This window comes from Lutra lutra, chromosome X (assembly GCF_902655055.1).
Source record: "Lutra lutra chromosome X, mLutLut1.2, whole genome shotgun sequence".
NCBI classification, from domain to species: domain Eukaryota; kingdom Metazoa; phylum Chordata; class Mammalia; order Carnivora; family Mustelidae; genus Lutra; species Lutra lutra.
This window is the reverse complement of record NC_062296.1, coordinates 50,232,288-50,255,091: the sequence shown is the minus strand read 5'-3', so window position 1 is coordinate 50,255,091 and position 22,804 is coordinate 50,232,288. Positions and strand designations below refer to the sequence as shown.

The 22,804-nt window shown below is 37.3% G+C and overlaps 1 protein-coding gene across 3 annotated transcripts in view; it reads left to right on the top strand.

Annotated features, from left to right (window-relative positions):
* KIF4A (kinesin family member 4A) overlaps positions 1 to 22,804 on the top strand; it is a 114,400-nt gene that overhangs the window by 3,186 nt on the left and 88,410 nt on the right. For all 3 annotated transcript variants that reach the window (XM_047714896.1, XM_047714897.1, XM_047714898.1), the window contains exons 4-7: positions 1,142 to 1,332; positions 2,696 to 2,788; positions 5,481 to 5,647; positions 5,870 to 5,964. In XM_047714896.1, coding sequence (XP_047570852.1) covers positions 1,142 to 1,332; positions 2,696 to 2,788; positions 5,481 to 5,647; positions 5,870 to 5,964 — 546 coding nt within the window. The remainder of the gene's footprint in view (positions 1 to 1,141; positions 1,333 to 2,695; positions 2,789 to 5,480; positions 5,648 to 5,869; positions 5,965 to 22,804) is intronic.

The window sequence follows — 22,804 nt, the reverse complement described above, 5'->3', positions numbered from 1 at the left end:
CATTATATGTTTATTAAAAAATTAAAAATTAAAAAAATTTTTAAAAAGAAGACAATTACGTGATTCTGCCCAAGTTTCTTCTAATAAACCACCCCTCTTTCCTTTAGCTGTTCTAGAAACAGTATGGTTTCCAGACCCTTCATTATCTGGTCATCTTCCTTAGAATCTTGCTTCACAGCTCAGTAAGAACACTATAGTTCTATACTTTTATCTTAACTTGGGAATCTATGAGAATTAAATTATAGTCTTTAGAGGCAATATAAAGTAGATAGTGATGCCAATATATATGTTTGGTTAGCATTGCTCTCAGGTGCAAATATGAAGTCAATATTTTTCAGTCAGCTTAACATCATCCTCCTCTACTCTGAATTAGCAATACCAGAGAGCCCTGAATATTTTGGGAAAAGTACTTGGTTTCCCCAGTTATTACTATATATACATATCTGTGGTATTGTAGAACGTTGTAGAATGTTATTCTTTTGTCCCATGGTCATGCCAGGTGATACTAGCTATTTATTACAGTGAAAATCTTAATGGAACATCTTATGATCTTTCAGAATATCAAGGAAGGTCTTCATTTAGACAAACAAGTTCTTTTAAAAAAGAAAAAAAAAGGCCAAGGAGGCTGATATATATGGTCCAGATGCAGTCTGAGAGTTTAGATAAGGAGTGGATGCTTTCATTGATTATAAAAATCAACTTTGGTGACTTTTCAGATGAAGACTGGTCATCAAAAACACATACATTGGAATCCCTTATATTTATGAACCTTCTAAGACTTTCATTTAGTTTCCATAATTTAACATGGCTAAAAGTAGAATTGGAAAGCTCTGAATGGCTTCTTGGCAGTGAGTCGGCCACTTTCATTATCTCAGTCATACCTTTCGACTTCTTAGCTTTTAAGGGCAATGAAGAGGGGCACACAATGAAGAGGGGCTGGTATTTTTCTCCTTTGCAGGTTTGGAGTAATGCAAAATCCTGGCACGCATATAAGTTTTCTCTGTGTCTGCTATTCTGAAGAGACCCCTGTCTCAAGGGAGCAGTCTCAATTTTGTTGCAAGTAATTGCTGAAGGAAAGGGTATTTGTTGATTGGATGAAAATATTTGAGCACTACTATGCTTATGACTTCTATTTTGCCAGGATACAATGCAACCGTCCTGGCCTACGGGCAGACTGGCTCTGGAAAAACCTATTCAATGGGAGGTGCATATACTGCAGAGCAAGAGAATGAACCAACAGTTGGGGTCATCCCAAGGGTAATACAGTTGCTCTTCAAAGAAATTGATAAAAAGAGTGACATCGAATTTACTCTGAAAGTGTCATACTTGGAGGTAAATGATTTATCTTTAATTATACTGAATTCAAATGTATCTTTGGGTAGAAAAAAATAAATCCAAATCAAGTTTTTTCCTGGCATGACACAAATTAGTAAATTGCATTTTTAGTAAAGTACATTTTAATAAATTGATAGAGAAAATTTACTGGCTCAGTTGGAGCTGGCTCCCGCCCAGTTCTTTTTTTGTCAGAATAGTCTGTTTAATCTAATTGTTAGAGGAGTTGGCATTGCTGCATAAAAAGATGATAGGAGTTCTTTAATTCCATTTTGGCCTCTGCTGCTGATTCCCTGTAGAGTCTGCAGAAAAATATTTGATTTCCCTTAGCTGTTTTGAGGCCTAAGTGATAATGCTTCTACTTCAGGAAGAATGTTAGAGAAAATGGGTGAAGTATTGAGCTGTGTGATAGGATGTGTTTGTTCAACAGATGTTACTGAATACCTACTGTGTTACAGGGCCTGTTCTAGGTACTTGGGATCTATCCGTGAACAAAACATAAAAATCCCTACCCTTGTGGGGTTTTCATTCTAGTGAATATCACTATACAACTGGATTGGCCAGTTATATCTAACTTCATGACCTCAAACACATGTTCAGGAAATTTATGGTTTTGGGGAAACTAACTAGTTGGTTCCATAGCAGTGATATCTTTGACAAGCAATGATTAAACTTACATAATATAAGCATGAAATTTTATATTGTATGTGAATACTTCATCCTGGAGTTGAATCTTAATACGTTAATGGGTATTGGAGGTGTAGAGTGGGAGTTAAATATCATTCAGATTTAGCCTTCTTGAATCTCTTGATTAACCCAGTTATGGTCAGGTAATCAAATGTAAAAATTGCTGAAGAACCTGGTATGTTAAATTGCAGCACCAACAATAATAGCAAACAAATGTGGTGCTTACTATGTACTAAACACTGTTGTAAATGCTGAAAGTTCTGGTTGTTGAAATATTGGTTGCCACTTCTCCTGTGTGCTTCCCATTTCCACCATCCACTAAGGACCCGTTACTTAAACGCTGTAGCAAAATCAGGGAAGGTGATGATGTTATGGTACTGTCAAGGAACCGAATTTGGGCATTTGTGTAACTTTTCACCGTGTCTGCTATTCCCAAGAAACTGTCTTAAGAGAACAGTCTGTTTTGTTGCAATGAATATGTGTATTCATTCTTATAAGTATCAAATACTTACATGTGAGATTAAAGGCCTTTTCTTAACTATGAAAATAATATGTTGTAAAAATTTTTTTAATACAGAAAGTCACAAAGAATTTAAAAAATCACCTATGATCCCACCACCCTCAGATTACCACTGTTAACATCTTGTTTTTACCACTTTATTTTTAACAATACCAGATTTACAACGAAGAAATCTTGGATCTTCTATGCCCGTCTCGTGAGAAGGCCTCTCAAATAAATATACGAGAGGATCCCAAAGAAGGCATAAAGGTGTGTTTGTCTCTCATTTGTTGTTACTGAAAAATGTTGGCTACTGCCGAAGTTCACATCCCTTTTATTTGCCACTGTGGTTTTAAACGGCTGCTGACATCTCAGTCTTTGAGATTTTGTGTGATCCTGATTTCCTTTGTTAGTCTAGAATTCCTAGATGGGAGCTTTTGTGGGGAAGGAAGTCTTGTCATCTTCCTGTTACCAACTAAATATTAATTAATTATTTACACAGTTCCAAGCCTGGGCTATTCATAATAGCCCCTAGCCACAAATGGCTATTTAAACTTAAGTGAACTAAGATATGATGAAATTTAAAATTCAGTCCCTTTGTCACACCAGCCCAATATTGTCAAGTGCCCAATAGCTACACGTGGCTACTATAGGACAGCACAGATACGGACCATCTCCATGGTCACAGAAAATTCTTTTGGGCCAGCACTATAACAGACATTATGCTAGGCTTTGGGATGATATTTAAAAGGAAGAAATTAAATAATATGAAACATTTTAAATCCATAAGTACCACAGGAAGAAGAGATCACTTACATGAGAAGCTTCTGTCATATGGTTTAGATGCAGGATGAGGAGCTATAGCTGAACAGAAAATTTGAGGAAGTTTGGGAGTTTTATATATGGAAGTGGACCAAATCCAGAAGCCAGTATTGAAAACAGGCAGAGTTTGAGTCTAGCTCCAGCTCGAGTATTCAGGAAGAGAATCCAAGGTTGGAAGTGGAAGGGAGTAGTTTATATATATAGTTGGGAAAACTTGGTCAAATAGTGTCTTATCTTATTCCCCTTCCGCCCTTCACTGCACGGAAAGGTGAAGGTTTAGGGTACAGGTGCATGAGGAGCAGATGTGCTTCTGATTGTTTTTTTTCCTTCTGGGTTATTAAGACATTAGCCAGGTATTAAAAGCAAGACTTGAAGGATCAGACCTATTTTGAAAGCCTGATAGGGGCACCTGGGCGGCTCAGTCGGTTAAGTATCTGCCTTCAGCTCAGGTCATGATCCCAGGGTCCTGGGTTTGAGCCCCATGTTGGGCTCTTTGCTCAGTGGTGAGTCTGCTTCTCCCTCCCTCTCTCTCAAGTATAAATAAAATCTTTGTTAAAAAGCCTGATACACTTGGAATACAGGAAGATGATTTGGATAGTGGGGATAAGAAACCTGGACAAAGTGCATGCTATCACCAGAAAGAATATTGGTACTGAGCCAGGTCTTGACCCAGTTCCAAGATCTTTTATTATATGTCCCATGCCAAAGCAGGAATTAAATCCCAAGCATTCTTTGAGGTACAATTTTCAATACAAAGTGTGCTCATTTGATTTAAATTGGGGTGGGTAAGGACAAGTTTGTCAACCACTCTTCAGGTGAGATAGATGGAATATAAGTAGAGAGAAAAGAAGTAAGGGTATTCTTGTAGCAAGGAGTAACTTAAGCAGAAAATACACTCCTTAGGGTGGTAAGACTAGCCCTGTCTGTCTGGATTCGAGGCCCTGGATTGAGAAGTAACAGGTGTGTTAGGACCAGATTATGAAGCCAGGCTAAAGCTTCATTTGTTCCATCCCTGTAGACAGTATATAAGTGAGACAGCTCTGGCTACTTTTACAAGTTTTTACCTTATGTGTATATCTCTCCAACTGTGTTAGCTCCTGGAGGTTAGGAGAGTGTCTTAAAATCTCCTCGGGTCCTCATTATCTAGCACAGAACTAGTGATTTGGTGACATTTTCAGTGGCAGGATTTTAGGGAGACCAAACAGAAGTGGCTTGAAAAGAAGACAGACTAGGGTGAGGAAGGTTGGAGAAACTTTGCCTTATTCTTCAGGCATGAAATAAGAAGTAAGGCTTGAAGGACGAGGCAGGTAGATGTGGAAAGGAAAAGGAAGCAATGGATTCAAAAGAAAAATGGCTACAAGTGGGAGATAGATGAGGTCCGGAGAAATGGGAGGAGAAGAAGGTGAATCTGGGGTTTTGAGCATGGAGTAATAGAAGTGGAGAGAGTCGGTGCTGGTGGAAGGAAGATGAGTTTGGTTTATAATTCACTATTTTCCAAGTGTGAGTGGCAGGCAATTAGAAATAAAGGACCAGAAATCAGGGCCACAGATGTAGATCTGGGAGCTAGGGAGTAATAAAACAATAGCATATTTGGGCTAGTAGGGGCTTCATAATCATCTAGTTCAATCTCCAGAGGCTCCAAGAGATTTTAACATGTACAAATTCTCTCAGGTAGATACAGTACCAAGCCTAGGACCCTGTTTTCCCACTGTTTCCCCTAGTGAAAATGTCTAAAACCAGTCAGAGGTATAGGGAGGGGCATAGGGTCACGTGGAGAAAGTAGCAAAGAGAAATACCTTATTTGCATTGCCTTTGCTGTTCTTGAGGCCAAAGCTGACCTTCACTTGGGGGCTCCCCAGAAGGCACCTATCCGTTGCTCTATCCTAAAATGTAGAGATCTCTTCTAGCTCCAGTGTTGTCTGGTACCCTTGTTTTGGAAATCCCAAGGGGAGATGAGAGACCATGGTTTACAGTCATCCCAGAGCTGCTGGTTAAAACAGTCCTCATCACCACAACTGTTCTGTTTGCTGAGGTTCTGTTGGAACATCAAAGCATTATTTTTTAACCTGCTGGTCCTTCTATCTCTGGTGAAGTATGTAAAACAGAATCATAAGGGCATTTTTTTCTTTCTTTGAATTAGATTGTGGGACTCACTGAAAAGACTGTTGTAGTCGCTCTGGATACTGTTTCCTGTTTGGAACAGGGCAACAACTGTAGGACTGTGGCCTCCACAGCGATGAACTCCCAGTCATCCCGATCTCATGCCATCTTTACGATCTCCATAGAGCAAAGAAAGAAGAGTGACAAGTAAGTTGCTGTTCGCAGTTTAAAGAGTCAAGATTGTTAATGGTAGTTCTACCAAGGTTGAATAGTAAGTTGCTTCTTAAGTGCATTTGATGAATCATCAGACATCAGTACCCTGAGCACTGGTAACCAGTAGAGCCATTTTGACTGGTTTGAAAGAAAACCAGAGCCAGCAGGTCAGCTTTGACCCTAACCATTCTCATTGGTGTCTTCCTGTCATCACAGGAGTAGCAGCTTTCGCTCCAAGCTGCATCTCGTAGACCTTGCTGGATCAGAAAGACAGAAGAAAACCAAGGCTGAAGGGGACCGTCTGAAAGAGGGTGAGAAAAATTAAGGCCACAGTTGTAGATGAAAACTTCCAGTATTCTTACTGTGTTGTTGGTGTCTTGACTGAAATATTTCGGGTTATTTTCTAACAGTAGCTACAATTCAAGTTCAAGGCTAATATCAGAAATAGTGAAAACCTCTTTCTTTCCCTTGCACTCATTTTCTAATTTAGGTCTGAGATTTGGATCTGGCCCTTGGTTTGATTTCATCTGGTCCAGGCAAGTTTTAGTTTTTGTTTGGTTTGGTTTGGTTTGGTTTTATCTCCAACCACTTATGGTTAAAATTGGTCTCCTGATTCTGTCATCCCAAGTATTCACTGTCCTTTTCAGATATTGTCACTTATAAACCTCATCAGCATGGTCTCCATATCTTCATTTAAGCTGTTGGATATACATGATGAAGCTCCTAAGGCTAGAAGAACCCCACAGTGTATGCTGTTAGAGAACTTAGTCTAGCATGTTGGGGCCTGGTGATCTGCATGCTTTGGGAATGGTCTTTCAAGTGATTATTAATCTATCTAACAAAAATTAACAACCAGCCCTTATTTCTCGATTTTGTGCTTAAGGATCTTGTCAGAGATTTTGCCAAATGCCTTGCTAAAGTTCAGATATACAAAGTCTGCCATATTTCTCTTAGCTACCAGTTTAGAGACATGACAAAAAAGAAATAAAGATTAGACTAAATTGACTTCTTCTTAGTGACTTCAAGCTGGCTTCTAGTGCTTATTCTTCCATTTCTAGGTTCTTGCAAGCCATCCCTGTAATCATCCATCCCCTAATAGTCTAGAAGACTTACAGCAAACTTACCAGTCTGTAATTTATAGAATTCTACTTCTTCTTCTTCTTTCTTTTTTTTGAAAATTGAAATTGTATCTGCCTAGTCTTCTGGAACATCTTTCTCTGTGATTCCTCAAAGATCATTGACATAGCTTCAGCATTCTCATTTGAAAGTACACTCCACTTCCTTGGCTATAATTTGTCTGCTCCAAGATATTTGAACTCCTGTTAAAGGAGTCAAGTTCTCAGTTACTACCTTTTTACTCATATTGGGCTACAGTTCCCTCTGGGGAACTGAGAATGCAGGAACAAAAATAGTAATTGAGGAATTTTACCTCTGTCACATATCATTATTATACTGTTGGCACAGGGCAGAGACCTATTTCTTGCTCATTCAGCTTTTTGTTCTGAATGTATTTGAAAGTGCCCTTTTTGTTCTATGTTTGCACTGTGAGATTTAGCTTTCTTAATACTATTTTTAAAGGTTCTTGTGCCTCTGTCTTTTTTTAGGTTTACAGTTCTGAGTTTTTTTTAACATCTTTATTGAGATATAATTCACATACCATAAAATTCACCCATTTAAACTGTACACTTCCATGGATATATTCAGAGTTGTGCAACCGGCACCACAACCTAACTTTTGAACATGTTTATCACCCTCAAAAAGAAACTCACCCTCCATGCCATTTAGCAATCACTCCACATTGCCAGCCCCTAGGCAACCGTGACCTTTATTTCATGTAAGTATGATCGTACAATATGCAGTCTTTTGTGACTGGTTTGTTTCACTTAGTGTAAGGTTTTCAGGGATCATCCATGTTGTAGTGTGTAGCAACACTTCGTTCCCTTTGACTGCTGAATCATATTCCATTGTGTGGACATATGTTTTGTTTGTCCGTTCATCAGTTGTATCCAATTTGGCTTTCGAATATTGCTCTGTGAGCATCTGTGTATAAGTTTTCGTGTAGACAAATGTTCTAATTTCCCTTTAGGTATACACCTAACTGTATAATCACTGGCTGGGTCATATTAAGTGCCTTTTTTTAAATTAAAATATAACTAATATACCATAAAATTCACCCTTTTAAAAAAACTGTGTAATTTGGTAATTTTTAGTATATCCACAAAGTTGTGTAACCATCACCATGGTAAATTTTAGAACATATTCGTCACCCAAAAAGAAAACCCACACACATTAGCAGTCATTCCCTATTTTTGCCCAACCTCCGCCCTGCTGCACCCCCAGCCCCACCTATCTATGACTAATGCTCTTTCTGTCTCTACAGATTTGCCTGTTCTAGACACTTCATAACACATCTGGTCACACAATATATGGTCTTTTGTGACTGGCTTCTTTCACTCTAACAGTGTTTCCAAGGCTCATCCATGTTGTATAGCATGTGTCAGCGTTCATGCCTTTTTATCGCCAAACAATATTCTACTACATGAAAATATTAATATATTATTATTACACATTCATCATCAATATTTACTAATGTATATTTATTTATCCACTGATGGACATTTGGGTTGTTTCCACTTTGGGTTATTAGGAATACTGCTGCCATGAGCATTGACATACAAGTTTTCTGGTAGATGTCAGTTTTCATTTCTCTCAGGTACATACCTAGGAGTGGAATTGCTGGATCATATGGTAACTCTGTGTTTAAACTTTGTGAGGAACTACCAGATTGTTTTTCACAGCAACCGCACCACTTTAACATTCTCAGGATTGCTTTCTTAGAATTCTAATTCTAAAATTAGTTTTCTAATTTTTCCATATTCTTTTATTATGTCTTTATTTGGAGCCATCCTAGTGGGTGTGAAGTGATACCTCATTGTGGTTTTGGTTTGCATTTCCCCAGTGGCTAATGATGTTGAGCATTGTTTTATGTGCTTATCAGCAATTTGTATATCTTTCTAGAAAAATGGTCATTTAGATTCTTTGCGCGTTTTTTAATTGAGTTATTTATCTTTTTTTTAATTTTATTTTTTATAAACATATATTTTTATCCCCAGGGGTACAGGTCTGTGAATCGCCAGGTTTACACACTTCACAGCACTCACCATAGGAGTTATTTATCTTTTTATGGTTGAGTTATGTATATTCTTCATACATACTGGATACTAACCTCTTATCAGGTATATGCTTTGCAAATGTTTTCTCCCATTCTTTGGTCTGTGTTTTCACTTAGCAATGGTATGCTTTGAAGCACACAATTGAAAAAATTTGGATGAAGTCCGTTCATCCATTTTTTTCTCTTGTTGCTTATGGGTTTGGTGTCATATCTATGGAAAATGCCCAGTCCAAGGTCAGAAAGATTTATGCTTCTGTTTTCTTCTAAGAGCTTTATGGTTTTAGATGCTGTATTTAAGTCTTTGCTCCATTTTGAGTTAATTTTTGTATATGGTGTGAACCGGCAGTCCAAAGTTCAGTCTTTCACATGTAGATAATCAGTTATCCCCACATTATTTGTTGAAAAAACTGTTTTCCCCCCTGCTGAATTGTCTTGGCATCTTTGTCAAGAAATAGTTGAATTCTCAGTCCTATTCCATTGATCTGTATGTCTATCCTTACGCCACTACTACACTGTCTTGATTACTGTAGCTTTGTAGTAAGTTGTGAAATCAGGAAGTGTGAGTGCTCTGACTTTGTTCTTTTTCAAGATTGTTTTGGCTATTCTGGGTCCCTTGCATTTCCATATGAATGTTAGGATCAGCTTGTCATTTTCTGCAAAGAAGCCAGCTGGGATTTTCATAAGGGTTGTGTTGAATCTGTAGATTCATTTAGGAATATTGCCATCTTGATATTAAGTCTTTCAATTCACAAAAATCAAATGTCTTTCCATTTACTTATATCCTCTTGAATATATTTGAATAATTTTTAAAATTTTCAGTGTCTAAGTTTTACAGTTCTTTTGTTAGATTTATTCCTAAATATTTTATTCTTCTCAGTGCTGTTGTAAATGGAATTGTTTTCTTAATTTCATTTTCAAATTGTTTATTGAGCTTAGTATAGTGATCTTGTGTCTGCAACCTTGCTGAACCTGTTTGTCAGTTTTAATAGGTTTTTTAATGGATGTCATCTGTAACAGAGATATTTTTCCTTCTTCCTTGCTGGTCTGGCTGCCTTTATTTCCTTTTCTTGCCAAATTGTCTTGGCTAGAACCTCCAGGACAATGTTGAATAGAAATGGTAAGAATGGATATTGTTGTCTTATTCCCGAGTTTAGGGGAAATGCATTCAGTCTTTTACTATTAAGTATGACGTTAGCTGTGGAGTTTTCGTAGATGCCCCTACCAGGATGAGGAATTTCTATCTAAACCTAGTTTGTTGAGTGTGTTTATTATGAGTTTTTCAAATGATTTTTCACCATCTATTGACATGATCACATTATTTTTGTTCGTTATTCTGTTGGTATGGTTTATTGCATTAATTGATTTTTAGATGTTAAACCAATCTCATATTCCTAGAATAAACCTAACTTGTTGTTTTTGTATACTTAGTGACTTTCTCGAACTAATTATAAAATTCCCTGTAGTGTACAGTCTCAGAAGTGTATGTTTAGTTACTTAGTTACTTGGTTAACTACTGATTTGTCTCAGACTTCTTTAAATGCCTTGAACTGTAACTCTTCTGCATTTGCCTAGGGCTCTGTGTTATGTGTGGGGGCTTGTCTCTAACACTCAGGCTCTCTACAACTCTATCCTAGTCTTCACTTCTTGAACAGGGCCTCAGCGTCAGCCAGGGGTGCGAGATAAGGGCTTTTTAGGTCTTTCCTGAGCATGCATATGGCTTTCTAGATCTCCAGAAATATATCAGAGCTTTTTAAAGCCTCCCGTGGACTCTTCATTCCCCCACATCTTCCTTTTAAGTTTCCAAGCAGGCTCTTGTTTAACTGTGCCTATTAAGTTTGGTGTGCATCATTACCAAATATTTTTCTATACACAAATGTGCGTGTACATGTAGTAATATATTTGTTATATGCCTTTAAAATTTTGGTATTGTTAAATTAATTTACTCCCTTTGAATGACACAAGTACTACATGAATAAATTGCTAATATAAAACACAAGCAATGCAGATGAAGATAAACCATGCCTCCCACCCCCACTCCCTACCCCTGCCTTGATTTCCCTCCCAATCCTAATCTAGGGGTAACCATTTTCACCTGCCTGTTTTTTTAAACCTGGTGTTTCCCTATTGTTTTTAAAGACAAATGCTATCATCTGCATACTATTTTTTAAACTCCTTTTGTCTCTTAATAATGTATCTTTGAGGGATACCTGGGTGGCTCAGTTGGTTAAAGCATCTGCCTTTGGCTCAGGTCATGATGCCAGGGTCCTGGGTTTGAGCCCCGCATCGGGCTCTCTGCTCAGCTGGGAGCCTGCTTCTCCCTCTCCCTCTGCCTGCCGCTCTGCCTACTTGTACTTTCTCTCTGTCAAATAAATAAAATCTTTAACAAAATGTTTTAAAAATAATATCTTCAAAATTTTTTTGTACCTCTATATAAATCTGCGTCGTTTTTATGACTGCTATATAGGATTCCACAGTGTACAAGTCTACCTTGTTTATTTATTCCTGTTTTGAAAGACATTTAGATTGTCAAGTTTCTACCTATTGCAAAATGATGCCTCAGTCAATAGCCTTGTATGTGATATATACTTGAAAGTATTCTCTAGATTATATACTGGGAAGAGGAATTGTTAGGGTGAAAGGCATACATATTTGAGATTTTAAATACTGCTAAATATTGTTCTCTAAAATGTCTGTCCCAGTATACATGCCACCTACACTATGTGAGAATATTTTCGTGTACTGTTGACAATATTAGATAAATATTAGATATTATTGACCTTTCTTATTTCTATCTTGAGCATTGCATATTATTTTTAAAAATTTGTATTTCCCCCAATTACTTGTGAAACTGAGCATTTTTTTTGCGTTATTGGCCATTTCTTTTTCTGTTTCTGTGAACTGTCTGTTCATACCCTTTGCTTATTTTTTTCTTTCAGGTTGTATTTTTGGTTGACTTTAGAGGTTGTCTATATATTTTAAAGGATTTTTTTTTATTTTATTTTTTTTTTAGAGATTTTATTTATTTATTTGACAGAGAGAGATCACAAGTAGAGAGGCAAGCAGAGAGAGAGGGAAGCAGGCTTCTTGTTGAGCAGAGAGCCCGATGCGGGACTCGATCCCAGGACCCTGAGATCATGACCTGAGCTGAAGGCAGTGGCTTAACCCACTGAGCCACCCAGGCGCCCTGTCTATATATTTTAAATATTAATACCTTGTTATGTATGTTACATATATTTTTCTCAGTCTCATTTTTTAACTTTGTTATCTTTTCATTTATATTTATGGGTGTGTTTTCCTATTTTTTTCTTGAGGTAAATTATATATGCGATAAAACTCACATATTTTAAATGTTCAGTTTGTTGAGTTTTGATAGTTGTATATGTACTTATCATCCAGTTTGGGTGTAACTGTCACCTAAAACATGATATGAAGGAAACATTTTCATCTACTCCACAAAGTTCCCTTGTACCCTTTTCTAGTCAATCCACCCTAACCATATTCCACCTTAAGCAACCACTTTCTTTCTGACTTCTGTCACCATAGATTAATTTTGCATGTTCTTAGACTTCTATTAATGGAATCACATAATTTTTATGTTCCTAGCTTCTTTTGTTTAGCATAATGTAGTTAGGGTTTTTTTTTTTTTTAGATTTGTCCATGTTCTTGCTTTGATTAATAATGTGTTCCTCTGTGTTGCTGAGTAGTATTCCATTATCTGATTATACCACTGCTTGTTTTTCCATTCTCCTGTAGATGGAAGTTTGGGTTATTTCCAGAGTTTTGGCTATTAGGAATAAGGCTGCCTTGAACATTCACATACAGATCTTTTTGTTAATATATTTTCATTTCTCTTGGGTAAATATGTCAGAGTGGAGGAGGTAGATATGTATTTTTAACTTTTTAAGAAAGTGCCTAGTAGTTCTCTAATGTAGTTTATACCATTTCATATCCCAGCAATGTATGGGAGTTCCAGTTTATCATATCTTCGAAGATGTTGTTGGGATACCTGGGTGTTTCAGTCAGTTAAGCATCTGCCTTCAGCTCAGGTCATGATCTCTGAGTCCCAGGATCGAGTCCCATACTGGGCTTCCTGCTAAGGGGAGAGTCTTCTTCTCCCTCTCCTTCTACCCCTCCATTTGTTCTCCCTCTCTCTCTCAAATGAATAAATAAAATCTTTAAAAAGAAAAGTTGTCTTATGGGGCGCCTGGATGGCTCAGTTGTTAACTGTCTGCTTTTGTCTCAGGTCATGATCCCAGGGTCCTGGGATCGAGCCCCGCATTGGGCTCCCTGCTCACCGGGAAGACTGTTTCTCTCTCTCCCACTCCACTGCTTGGGTTCCCTCTCTTGCTCTCTCTCTCTCTTTCTGTCAAATAAATAAATAAAATCTTTTTTAAAAATTTAAAAACATAAAAAAGGATGTCTTAGAAACATTAGAGTGGGTGTCAAATGGCATCTCATCATGGTTTTAATTTGTATTTCAAAGATGACAGTGTTGAGCCTCTTTTCATGTACTTACTATCTTTTCATGCATCTTTTTTTTTTAAGATTTGATTGATTTATTTATTTGTTAGAGAGAGAGAGAGCACGCACACAAGAAGGCAGAAGGGGAGAGAGAAGCAGGCCCCCTGCTGAGCAAGGAGCCCAATGTGGGACTTGATCCCAGAACCCTGGGTTCGTGACCTGAGCCGAAGGCAGCAGCTTAACTGACTGAGCCACCCAGGCGTCCCTATTCCTGTATCTTCTTTTTTGAAGTGTCCATTCGAGTCTTTTGCCCCTTTTAACAAATTGAAGTATTTGTCTTTTTATTGGTGATTTGTGGGAGTTCTTTATATATTCTGGATTCAAGTGTCCGAGAATGTATGTTATAAATATTTTTTTTACAGCCTGTGGCTTGTCTGTCTTTTTAATGATGTCTTTTGATGAGCAGAAATTTTAATTTTTATGAAATCCAGTTTACCATTTCTTTTCATTAATGCTTGGAGCACTTGGAGTCTTGTCCATGAAGTCATAAAGATAATCTTTAAGTCATTACCCAAAGTCATAAAGATAATCTCTTATGTTTTCTGCTTGAAGCTTTATAACTTTAGCTTTTACATAGTTCTGTAATCTATCTTGAATTAGTTTTTTGATATAAAGTGAGATAGGGGTTAAAGATCATTTCCCCAACTTCACATGGATATGCAGTTGTTCTAGCAACATTTACTAAAAAGAAGTCCCTTTGCCACTGACTTGAATTAGTATTGTGGTGTTTTGAGTTGATGATATGTGTGGATCTATTTCTAGACTCTAGTCTGCCCTATTAGTGTATCTGTTTATTCTTAAACCCTTTAATAGTGTAGTTTATCATATATTTTCATCTCTGGAAGAACACGTTTCTCCTCACTTTTGTTTTATTGGAAAGTTTAGATTATTTTCTCTTCCAGATGAGTTTTAGAATCAGGTTGTCAAGTTCTACGAAAAATTCACAAATTGCATAAATTCTTAATTCAGTGTATAGATTAACTAGGGAATTGTGCCTACCCATCCAGGAGCATGATCTCTCTGCATTTACTCAAGTCTTTTATGTCTTTCAATAAGCTTTTGCAGGTTTCTTGGTATAATTCTTACACCACTTGTCTTGGTAGGTATATTCTAGAATATTATAGTTGGTGTTGCTATTTTGAATATCTTTTTCTATTTTATTTTCTTTTTTAAAAAATTAATTTATTTTCTTTTTTTTTTTTTTAAGAGAGATTGAGCTTGACTGTGAGTAAGGGTGGGAGGAGAAGAAGGAAAGGGAGAGAGAGAATCTCAGGCAGGCTCCATGCCCAGCACAGAGCCTGATGCAGGGCTCAATATCACGACCCTGAAATCATGACCTGAGCCAAAACCAAGAGTCAGACACTCAACAGACTGAGCCACCCAGGCACTGTGCTTTCTTAGTTTCTCATCATTTCTCAGTTGTGTTTCTTAGATTTTCTAGGTGGATAATCATATTATTTTCAAGTAAACACTTTGGCCTCTTCTAAACATTTATTATACCTTATTTCTTTTTTCAGTACAAGATTGAATAGTACCAGTGAGAGTAGCCATTCTCACTTTTTTCTGTTTTCACTCTAGCCAGAATGTTGCTAGTGTTTCACCTTTAATTATCACTACAGTTCTGGTAGATATCTTTTATCAAGTTAAGGAAGTGACCTTTTATTCCTAGTTTGCTAAGAAGTACATATTTTTAGTTTTTTTTATTTTTAAAAAGATTTATTTACTTGAGAGAGAGAGAGCACGCACATGAACGCACTTGAACACAAGCAGGGGCAGAGGCGGGGAAGAGGCAGACTCTCCACTGAGCAGGGAGTCTGATGCAGGACTCAATCCAAGGACCCTGGGATCATGACTTGAGCCGAAGGCAGACACTTAACCAACTGAGCCACCCAGGCACCCCAGAAGTACATATTTTTAAAATAAGAAATGAGTGTTGAGTTTTATCATTCTTTGGGAATTAATGATCATGTAGTTTTTCTCCTTTTAACCTATTGTTAAAGTGAATTATAAAAATAACTTTTCTATCACTGAATCATCCCCTATTGACCATGATCAATTATTCTTTCTGTACATTGCTGAGCTTCATGTATTAGTTTTCAATTTAGGACATTTATATATATGTTCCTATGAGAGAGTGGCCTATAACTTTTTTTCTGTGTGTGCTCCCCTTGTCCAGTTCTGGTTTGAAGATTTTGCCAACCATATAAAATGAGTTGGGAAGCTTTTGATTTTTTTTTTCTATGCCTAATACAGTTTATATAACATGGGAATTATCTTTGAAGTTTTCTTGGATATTAGATTTTCTATATCTAGAAACAATTTTGATAATTTATATTTTCTTAAATAATTATTCACTTTGTCTGGATTGCCAAATTTATTGACAAAATTTTGCGTATAGATTTATACTATATCTTTAATCTCCATGTGTGTAATTATGTCTCTACTTTTAGTTCATTGATTATTATATATCTGCTCTATTTTTTCTACCACATTTGACAGATTTATGGATTAACTCTCCTTTTTCTATATTTTTCTTACTCTCTATTAATGACTTCCTCCTAAGTTGTTTTGTTATATTCATTGTATTGCTTCCTGAGTTGATAGCTTAGTTCTTTTTTTTAAAGCTTTCAAGAAGTCAGGATGGTATAATGAACCCCCCATATACCTGTCATATCGTTTCAACAATCACAAATTTATGAGCAGTCTTGTTTCATCTGTATGCTAACCACTTTCTCCCTCCGATATTATTTTGAAGCAAATCCCAGATATATTTTATATATTTCAGTTTGTATTTGAAAAAAAAAATAAGAACTCTTGGAAGAATATAATCACCTAAAAATTATTAATAATTCCGTAGCATCATAAAATATCTAGTCACTCTTCACCTTTCCAGTAGTCTCATTGATTTTACTTATTTGGATCAGGATGTAAACAAAGTCCATACATTGCTATTACTTGATAGGTTCTTTTAAGTCTTTTTTAATCTGTAGATAACTCCTCCATTTCTCCTTACCCCTCAACCTTCTTTATTTATTGAAAAAACCGGGTTGTCTTATGGAATTTCTCATAGTCTGAATTTTGCTAATTGCATATCCCCATGTATTTTTTTAAAGATTTTATTTATTTATTTGACAGAGAGAGAGAGAGATCATAAGTAAGCAGAGAGGCAGGCAGAGAGAGAGGGGAAAGCAGGCTCCCTGCTGAGCAGAGAGCCTGATGCCGGCCTTGATCCCAGGACCCTGGGATCGTGCTCCATTCAGCAGCACATATACCAGGACCCTGGGATCATGACCTGAGCCGAAGGCAGAGGCTTAACCCACTGAACAACCCAGGTGCCCATCCCCATGTAGTTTTTACATGTTTCTTGTTCCTCTGTATTTCCTACAAATTGGTAACTGGATCTAGAGGCTAAGTTACATTCAGGATTGATTTTTGCTTTTATTTGAGTATGCCATTTGATTATTTTTCTTTGATAGCATAGCTCATTTGTTTTCAATTGTTCTTCTCTAAAAAGATACATTTAAAACTATTCATTTTCCTCTAAGTACCACTGGATATAATCTTATAATTTTGAGAACTAGTCCTCTATTAATTTCTGAATTAGATAATTCCCTTTTCATTAACCTGCGTTATGTAGAAGGTGTTTTTATGTAACCCATTGTTGCTTATTTCTGATTTATTGCTTTATGATCGATGAATGTGTGATTTCTTCTTTTTGAAATTTGTCCTGATTCTTGTTGGTCTTCCCAACTCATTTGTTAATATTCCATGTATATTTGAAAAAAGTGTATTTTCTGTTGGGTATGTAGTTCTGTATCTGCCTATTAGATAAACTCTTTAATTATATTATTTGGCTCTTTCATGTTCTTTCTTGTTATTTACTTAGTATGTTATTTTGTGACAATATGACCAAGGATTTGTCAATTTCTCCTTATATTTCTTCATTTATGCATTATATATACTCATATTTATGCATTATACACACACACATTTTTTTGCAGCTATTGTGTTTTTATTATTGAAGTATAGTTGGCATACAATGTTAGGTTCAGGTGTACCACACAGTGATTCAGCACTCCTGCACATTCCTCAGTGCTCACCATGATGAGTGTAGTCACCATCTGTCACTATACAATGTCATTACAGTTATATGTCTTGAAGCTATGTTGCTAGCTGCATGAAGTATCATGGCATATATCTTCTCAGAGGATTGTATCTATTTTATCTGATTAATATTTTTTTACTTACTTTGTCTTTGTTAAGCACTGCCTGGTATGTCTTTTTACATCCCTTATCGAAGCATACAGCTTTATTTCATTCATTCATTGATTTGTACCCAGTCCGATGTTCTCTTTTAACAAAGGGTTTTCTTCTGCATATTTTCATGTTTGTGTTTGGACTTATTCCTGCCATGTCATTGGCTACCAAGCCAGTGGCCCACTCCTATTGTGGTACCACAACCAATTACCATGGATTCCTATCCCAAGGCTCCCTCCTATTTGCTGAATCTGAATTCACTTCCTTTAAGTCTGCACTACCCCTAGGGTTGGTACCACCTTTCACAGAAGTTCTCTTCTGTATGTTTTTTCCTTCTGTCAGTCTTATACATCTGCTTTCAATGTCTCAAGAATTTTGCAGTTTCCAGTCCATCAGTGATGGATTCACAGGTGGTTGGTGGCTTGTCACTTGGCACTATCTTCAAAGACTTTCAGGGGCTCTCAAAGGATTTTTCACTCATTTGCATTAAGAGTTTTGCATCCACATTCTGGGTTGCCCACTTCAGCTTTAAAACTTCAATTTCTTCATTTGTAAAATAGGACTTGAATATATACCCCCATAGAAATGTGAGGATTAGGTGAACTCATATATGTAAAATAAGCATTGTAATTCCTGGTATATAGTAGCCTTTTAATAAGTATCGATTCCATCTTCTGTGTTTTACTTGCTCTAGATGGTGGTTAATAAGGAGGATAGGGGCCCTACTGATATTTACAGACAAGCCCAACTGAGCTAAGACCCCTGGGAAATGGCCAGGGTGCTTGTCAACACTTGAGGTAGATTTTGAGGGTGAAAGGGGTTTACAAGTATGACTTGTCCCAGCAGGATTAAGTTTTCTTTAGTCAACAAAATACCATTCCCAAAGCCAAGCTTCCCACTGTTAGAGGGAATCATTTCCTAACTACTGAGGGCTAAGAAATTTGCTAGCCCCTTTTGGATATTTTCAGAGGATAGATATGGCCCATCAGAATTTTGTTGCTTGTTGCCTTATTGGGGGTGGAGGAAGTTGGTGTACTCAGGTAGATTTGATTTGTGAGGCAGAAAACTTTATGACAAAATCTTGCCATTCGATCAAGTGAGAGATGCCATTGGCTGAAGGAAATTAGCAAGAAAGCAAGACATCGATATATAGGGAGCGGACTGCAGAAAGTAAGTTTGATTTTGGACATGTCAAGATCTGAAATGCATATTGGAAAAGTCCGAGAAGAAATGGGAAATTCAAAACTAGAGCTTAGAAGCAACATCTGGGGGATGCCTGGCTGGCTCAGTCAGAAGAACATCTGACTCTTGATCTTGAGGTCATGAGTTCAAGCCCCACATTGGGCATAGAGATTACATGAAGAAATAAAACTTTTTAAAAAAAGATTTTAATATTTATTTAAGAGAGAGAGAAAGGAAGAGCACAGAGGGAGTGGAGACGCAGACTCCCTGCTGAGCAGAGAGCCTGATGTGGGGCTTGGTTCCAGGACACTGAGATCATAACCTGAGCTGAAGGCAGACGCTTAACCCACTGAGCCATCCAGGTGCCCCAATAAATAAACCATTTTTTTTTTTAAAGGAGCAGCATCTGGACTGGAGATAAATGTTTGGAATGTATGGGTGAGGTTGCCCAGGGAGAGTTATGTAGAGAAAGACTAGATAAGAAGACTGCCAACACTAAATATTAGTCAGGAGTAAATGAGCCAATTAAAGAGGTTGAAGAAGCACAGGAGAATAGTAGTAGTCTAAAAACCAAGGTAAGAGTTTCTAGAAAAGAGGGACTGTCACCTTTGTCAGATGCCTCAGAGTGGTTACATAAGATGAGGACTGAGAAGAGACGGATGGATTTGGCCATTGGTCTTTTCGGTAATCTTTGCCAGAGCCATGTCAGTCAAGTGGTAAGGTTGCATCAGACAGGTGGGGGAGTGACATTAACTACCATTCTGAATGTGGTGTTTATCTTATCCATTCATTTCCTTATTCTTGTATCCCTTAGCAATATGCAGTGGCTTTTTATTTATTTCTAAACTTTTCATAAGTTGTTTCATAATGTATGTGTTCTTTTGTCACTGATGTTTTATTTGTTTTTCATTTGTGGGGTTCATTCATCCTGATATATATAGCTCTGTTCTAAGTTTTTTTTTAACTAGAGTGCTGTGTTTTCTTAGTATAAAATCATACTGGTAAGAAGAAAATTTTCTCTTTGCCAGTATTTATTCCTGTTATTAATTCTCTTAGTTTTTGTTCATTAGCAGGGAGAAGGATGTTGAAGGATATGCTCTGGGCTTGTAAAGTTGCTTTCTTTAGGAGGATCTAGTTTCTGATTTTCATTGGAATGGTTTTAGTGTTTTAATATTCGGAATAATAATTGTTACTGGTTTTAGTAAATAGTATTTCATTCTTTTAGTTCCAAAAAGTCTTTTTGATGCTCTCCTTTAATCGGTGAGGGAGATTTTTTTTTTAAAGATTTTATTTATTTATTTGACAGAGAGAGTGGGGGGGAGATCACAAGTAGTCAGAGAGGCAGGGAGAGGCAAGCAGGCTCCCTGCTGAGCAGAGAGCCCTATGCGGGGCCCGATCCAAGGACCCTGGGCTCATGACCTGAGCCGAAGAGAGAGGCTTAACCCACTGAGCCACCCAGGCGCCCCAGGGGGAGATCTTTTTTAAACTTGAATTGTCTGTTTCTTTCAGCAACTTTGTTTCATTTAAGTCCTATTCTAAGTGTTCCACTTGGCTTCTCTTTGGCTTCGGGGTCCCCTTTTGTGGACTGTATTTTCCTTGTGTGTTCACTGGGGCTCAGGTGCCTTAAGTCCTAGCAGCTGTGTGAGTGGAAAAGGCCCAGTGGTTTCTGCCCATGAGCCAGCACTGCCGCCACAGTCATGTTGTCAGCAAGCTGTTCACACCCTTGGGAGGTGTCAAGAGAAAGCCTCTCTGTATCTTGTTCCTTGGTGCTGTCCTCATCTCAAGGTGAAGAGGACCCAACCCAGCTCTTCAGTCTCTTCTCAGCATTTTCAGATCCAGAGAAACCTGGCATACTCACACAGACAATATCAACTGTCCCCTAGGAATGCATAGAGTTCTGTAGGCCAAGCCTTCACCAGAAGCCTGTTCCCATCTTTGTACCTTGGCTCCAGTACTTCAGACCCAAAGCCCTTGGCTCAGAGTTCTGGTTTCTTCCAGAGGTGAAAAACTCTGCACCACCCCTTACTATCCGGTCCCAGATCCATCCTGTGACTTGATTCTCTTGGCTGATTACAGCACACCTGCTTGGCTCAAGAACAGAGTGGACGGCTCAGATTTGGGACTAGAAGGGATTCTGGGATATCTTTAACCTACCATCTTTCCAAACTCCTTCTGAATTTTTAAAATATACTACCAAATTCCCATGAAGCCATGAGATTATTCATTTTTCTCAAGTTTTCTAACTTCTTTAAGTATTCTTACCAATTTGATAAGTGAAAAATGGCATCTCATTTTCCTTTCTATAGTTATTAGTGAAGTTGAACATACTTGTATATTTATAGACCATTTATATTCTGGATTAAATCACCCATTCAAAGTATTTCTCTTCCTTTAGTCAGTGTGGGTGCTGAACATTTCTTAAGATTATCTCTATTTTTTGTTGTGACTTTGAATATAAAACATATTCAGATCGTTGCCAGATAGATTATAAATAAGTTACAGATGGATGACATAGATTATTCAATTGAAGTATAATATACATGCAGGAAAATGCCCAAATCGTAATTATACAGTTTGATGGATAAGTGGTGATCAAGAAACAATATTACAAGCATCCCAGAAGTACCACTTAGGTATGCTTCCAGTCTCTAGCTTCCCCAAAGGGTAACCTTTGTGTCTGACTTCTTTCATTCTATGTAAGGTCACCAGAGAAAATATAAGATGGCCAGTTAAATTTGAATTTCAACCAAACGATGAATCATTTTTTAATATAAGTATGTTCCATGCAAAATGATTCATCATTTATCTAAAATTCAAATTTAACTGGATGTCCTGTGTTTTTTTTCTTTTGCTAAATCTAGTAACCCTGACTCAACATTATGCTTCTGAGATTAATCCATATTATTGCATGTAGTTGTAGTTCATTCATTTTCATCACTATGCATATTCTATTGGTGACTATACCACAATTTATTTATCCTTCCTACTGTTGGATGAGCATTTGGGTATTTTCCAGTTTGGGGCTGTTATGAATAGTGCTGCTATGAATATTCTTGTATATGTATTTTGGTGAACATATGCACCCAAATTCCTTCATTCCTGAATCCTCCTGTAACTGCTACCCTGTCTCCCTCCCTTTAGAGCCAAGTCCTCAGAAAAGTTAACACAGCTTAGCAACACATGTGATTCACTCTTAGTTACATTTTTTGATGAGATAGAGCATACATACAGAAAATTGCATAGATCACGCATACAGTTTAATGAATAATGATAAAGTGCACAGTCATGTAAGTACCACGTAAGTTGAAAAGCAAAAGGTTTCCAGCACCTCTATATACCCCTCTCAGGTCATGACCTCCTCCCTTCCCTCTAGATGTAACCACTCCAACTTTCCTGAGGGGAATCCCCTGGCTTTCCTTGATGGTAATGCCACCTTTGTATAAATATCAAAGTAGCATAGTTTTGTTCTATTTTTAAACTTTATATAAATGGAGTCATACTGTATGTAATCATCTGTGTCTTACATCTTCCATTCAACACTTCGTGTGAGAGATTCATCTATGTTGCATATAGTTGTGGTTCCTTTTTTTCCATTTCAGTATACTATTCCATTATATGTCTATACCACTATTCTCTCTACTGTTGTTGGAGAGTTCATTTGTTTCCAGTTTGGCAGTGTTATTAACAGTGTCCTTATGAACATTTTTGTTTATATACCTTGATGCATATGTGTAAGAACTTTCTGGGGTAAGAAACAAAACTGATGAACATAAGGGAAGAAAAGGAAAAATAAAATAAGATAGAAACAGAGAAGGAGGGGTGCCTGGGAGGCTTAGTCAGTTAAGCATCTGCCTTTGGCTCAAGTCATAATCGCAGGATCCTGGGATTGAATCCCGTGTCGGGCTCCCTGCTCAGTGGGGAGCCTGCTTCTCCCTCTCCCTCTGCCTCCCACTCCCCCTGCTTATGCTGTCTCTCTATGTCAAGTAAATAAATAAAATCTTTTAAAATAAATAAACAAA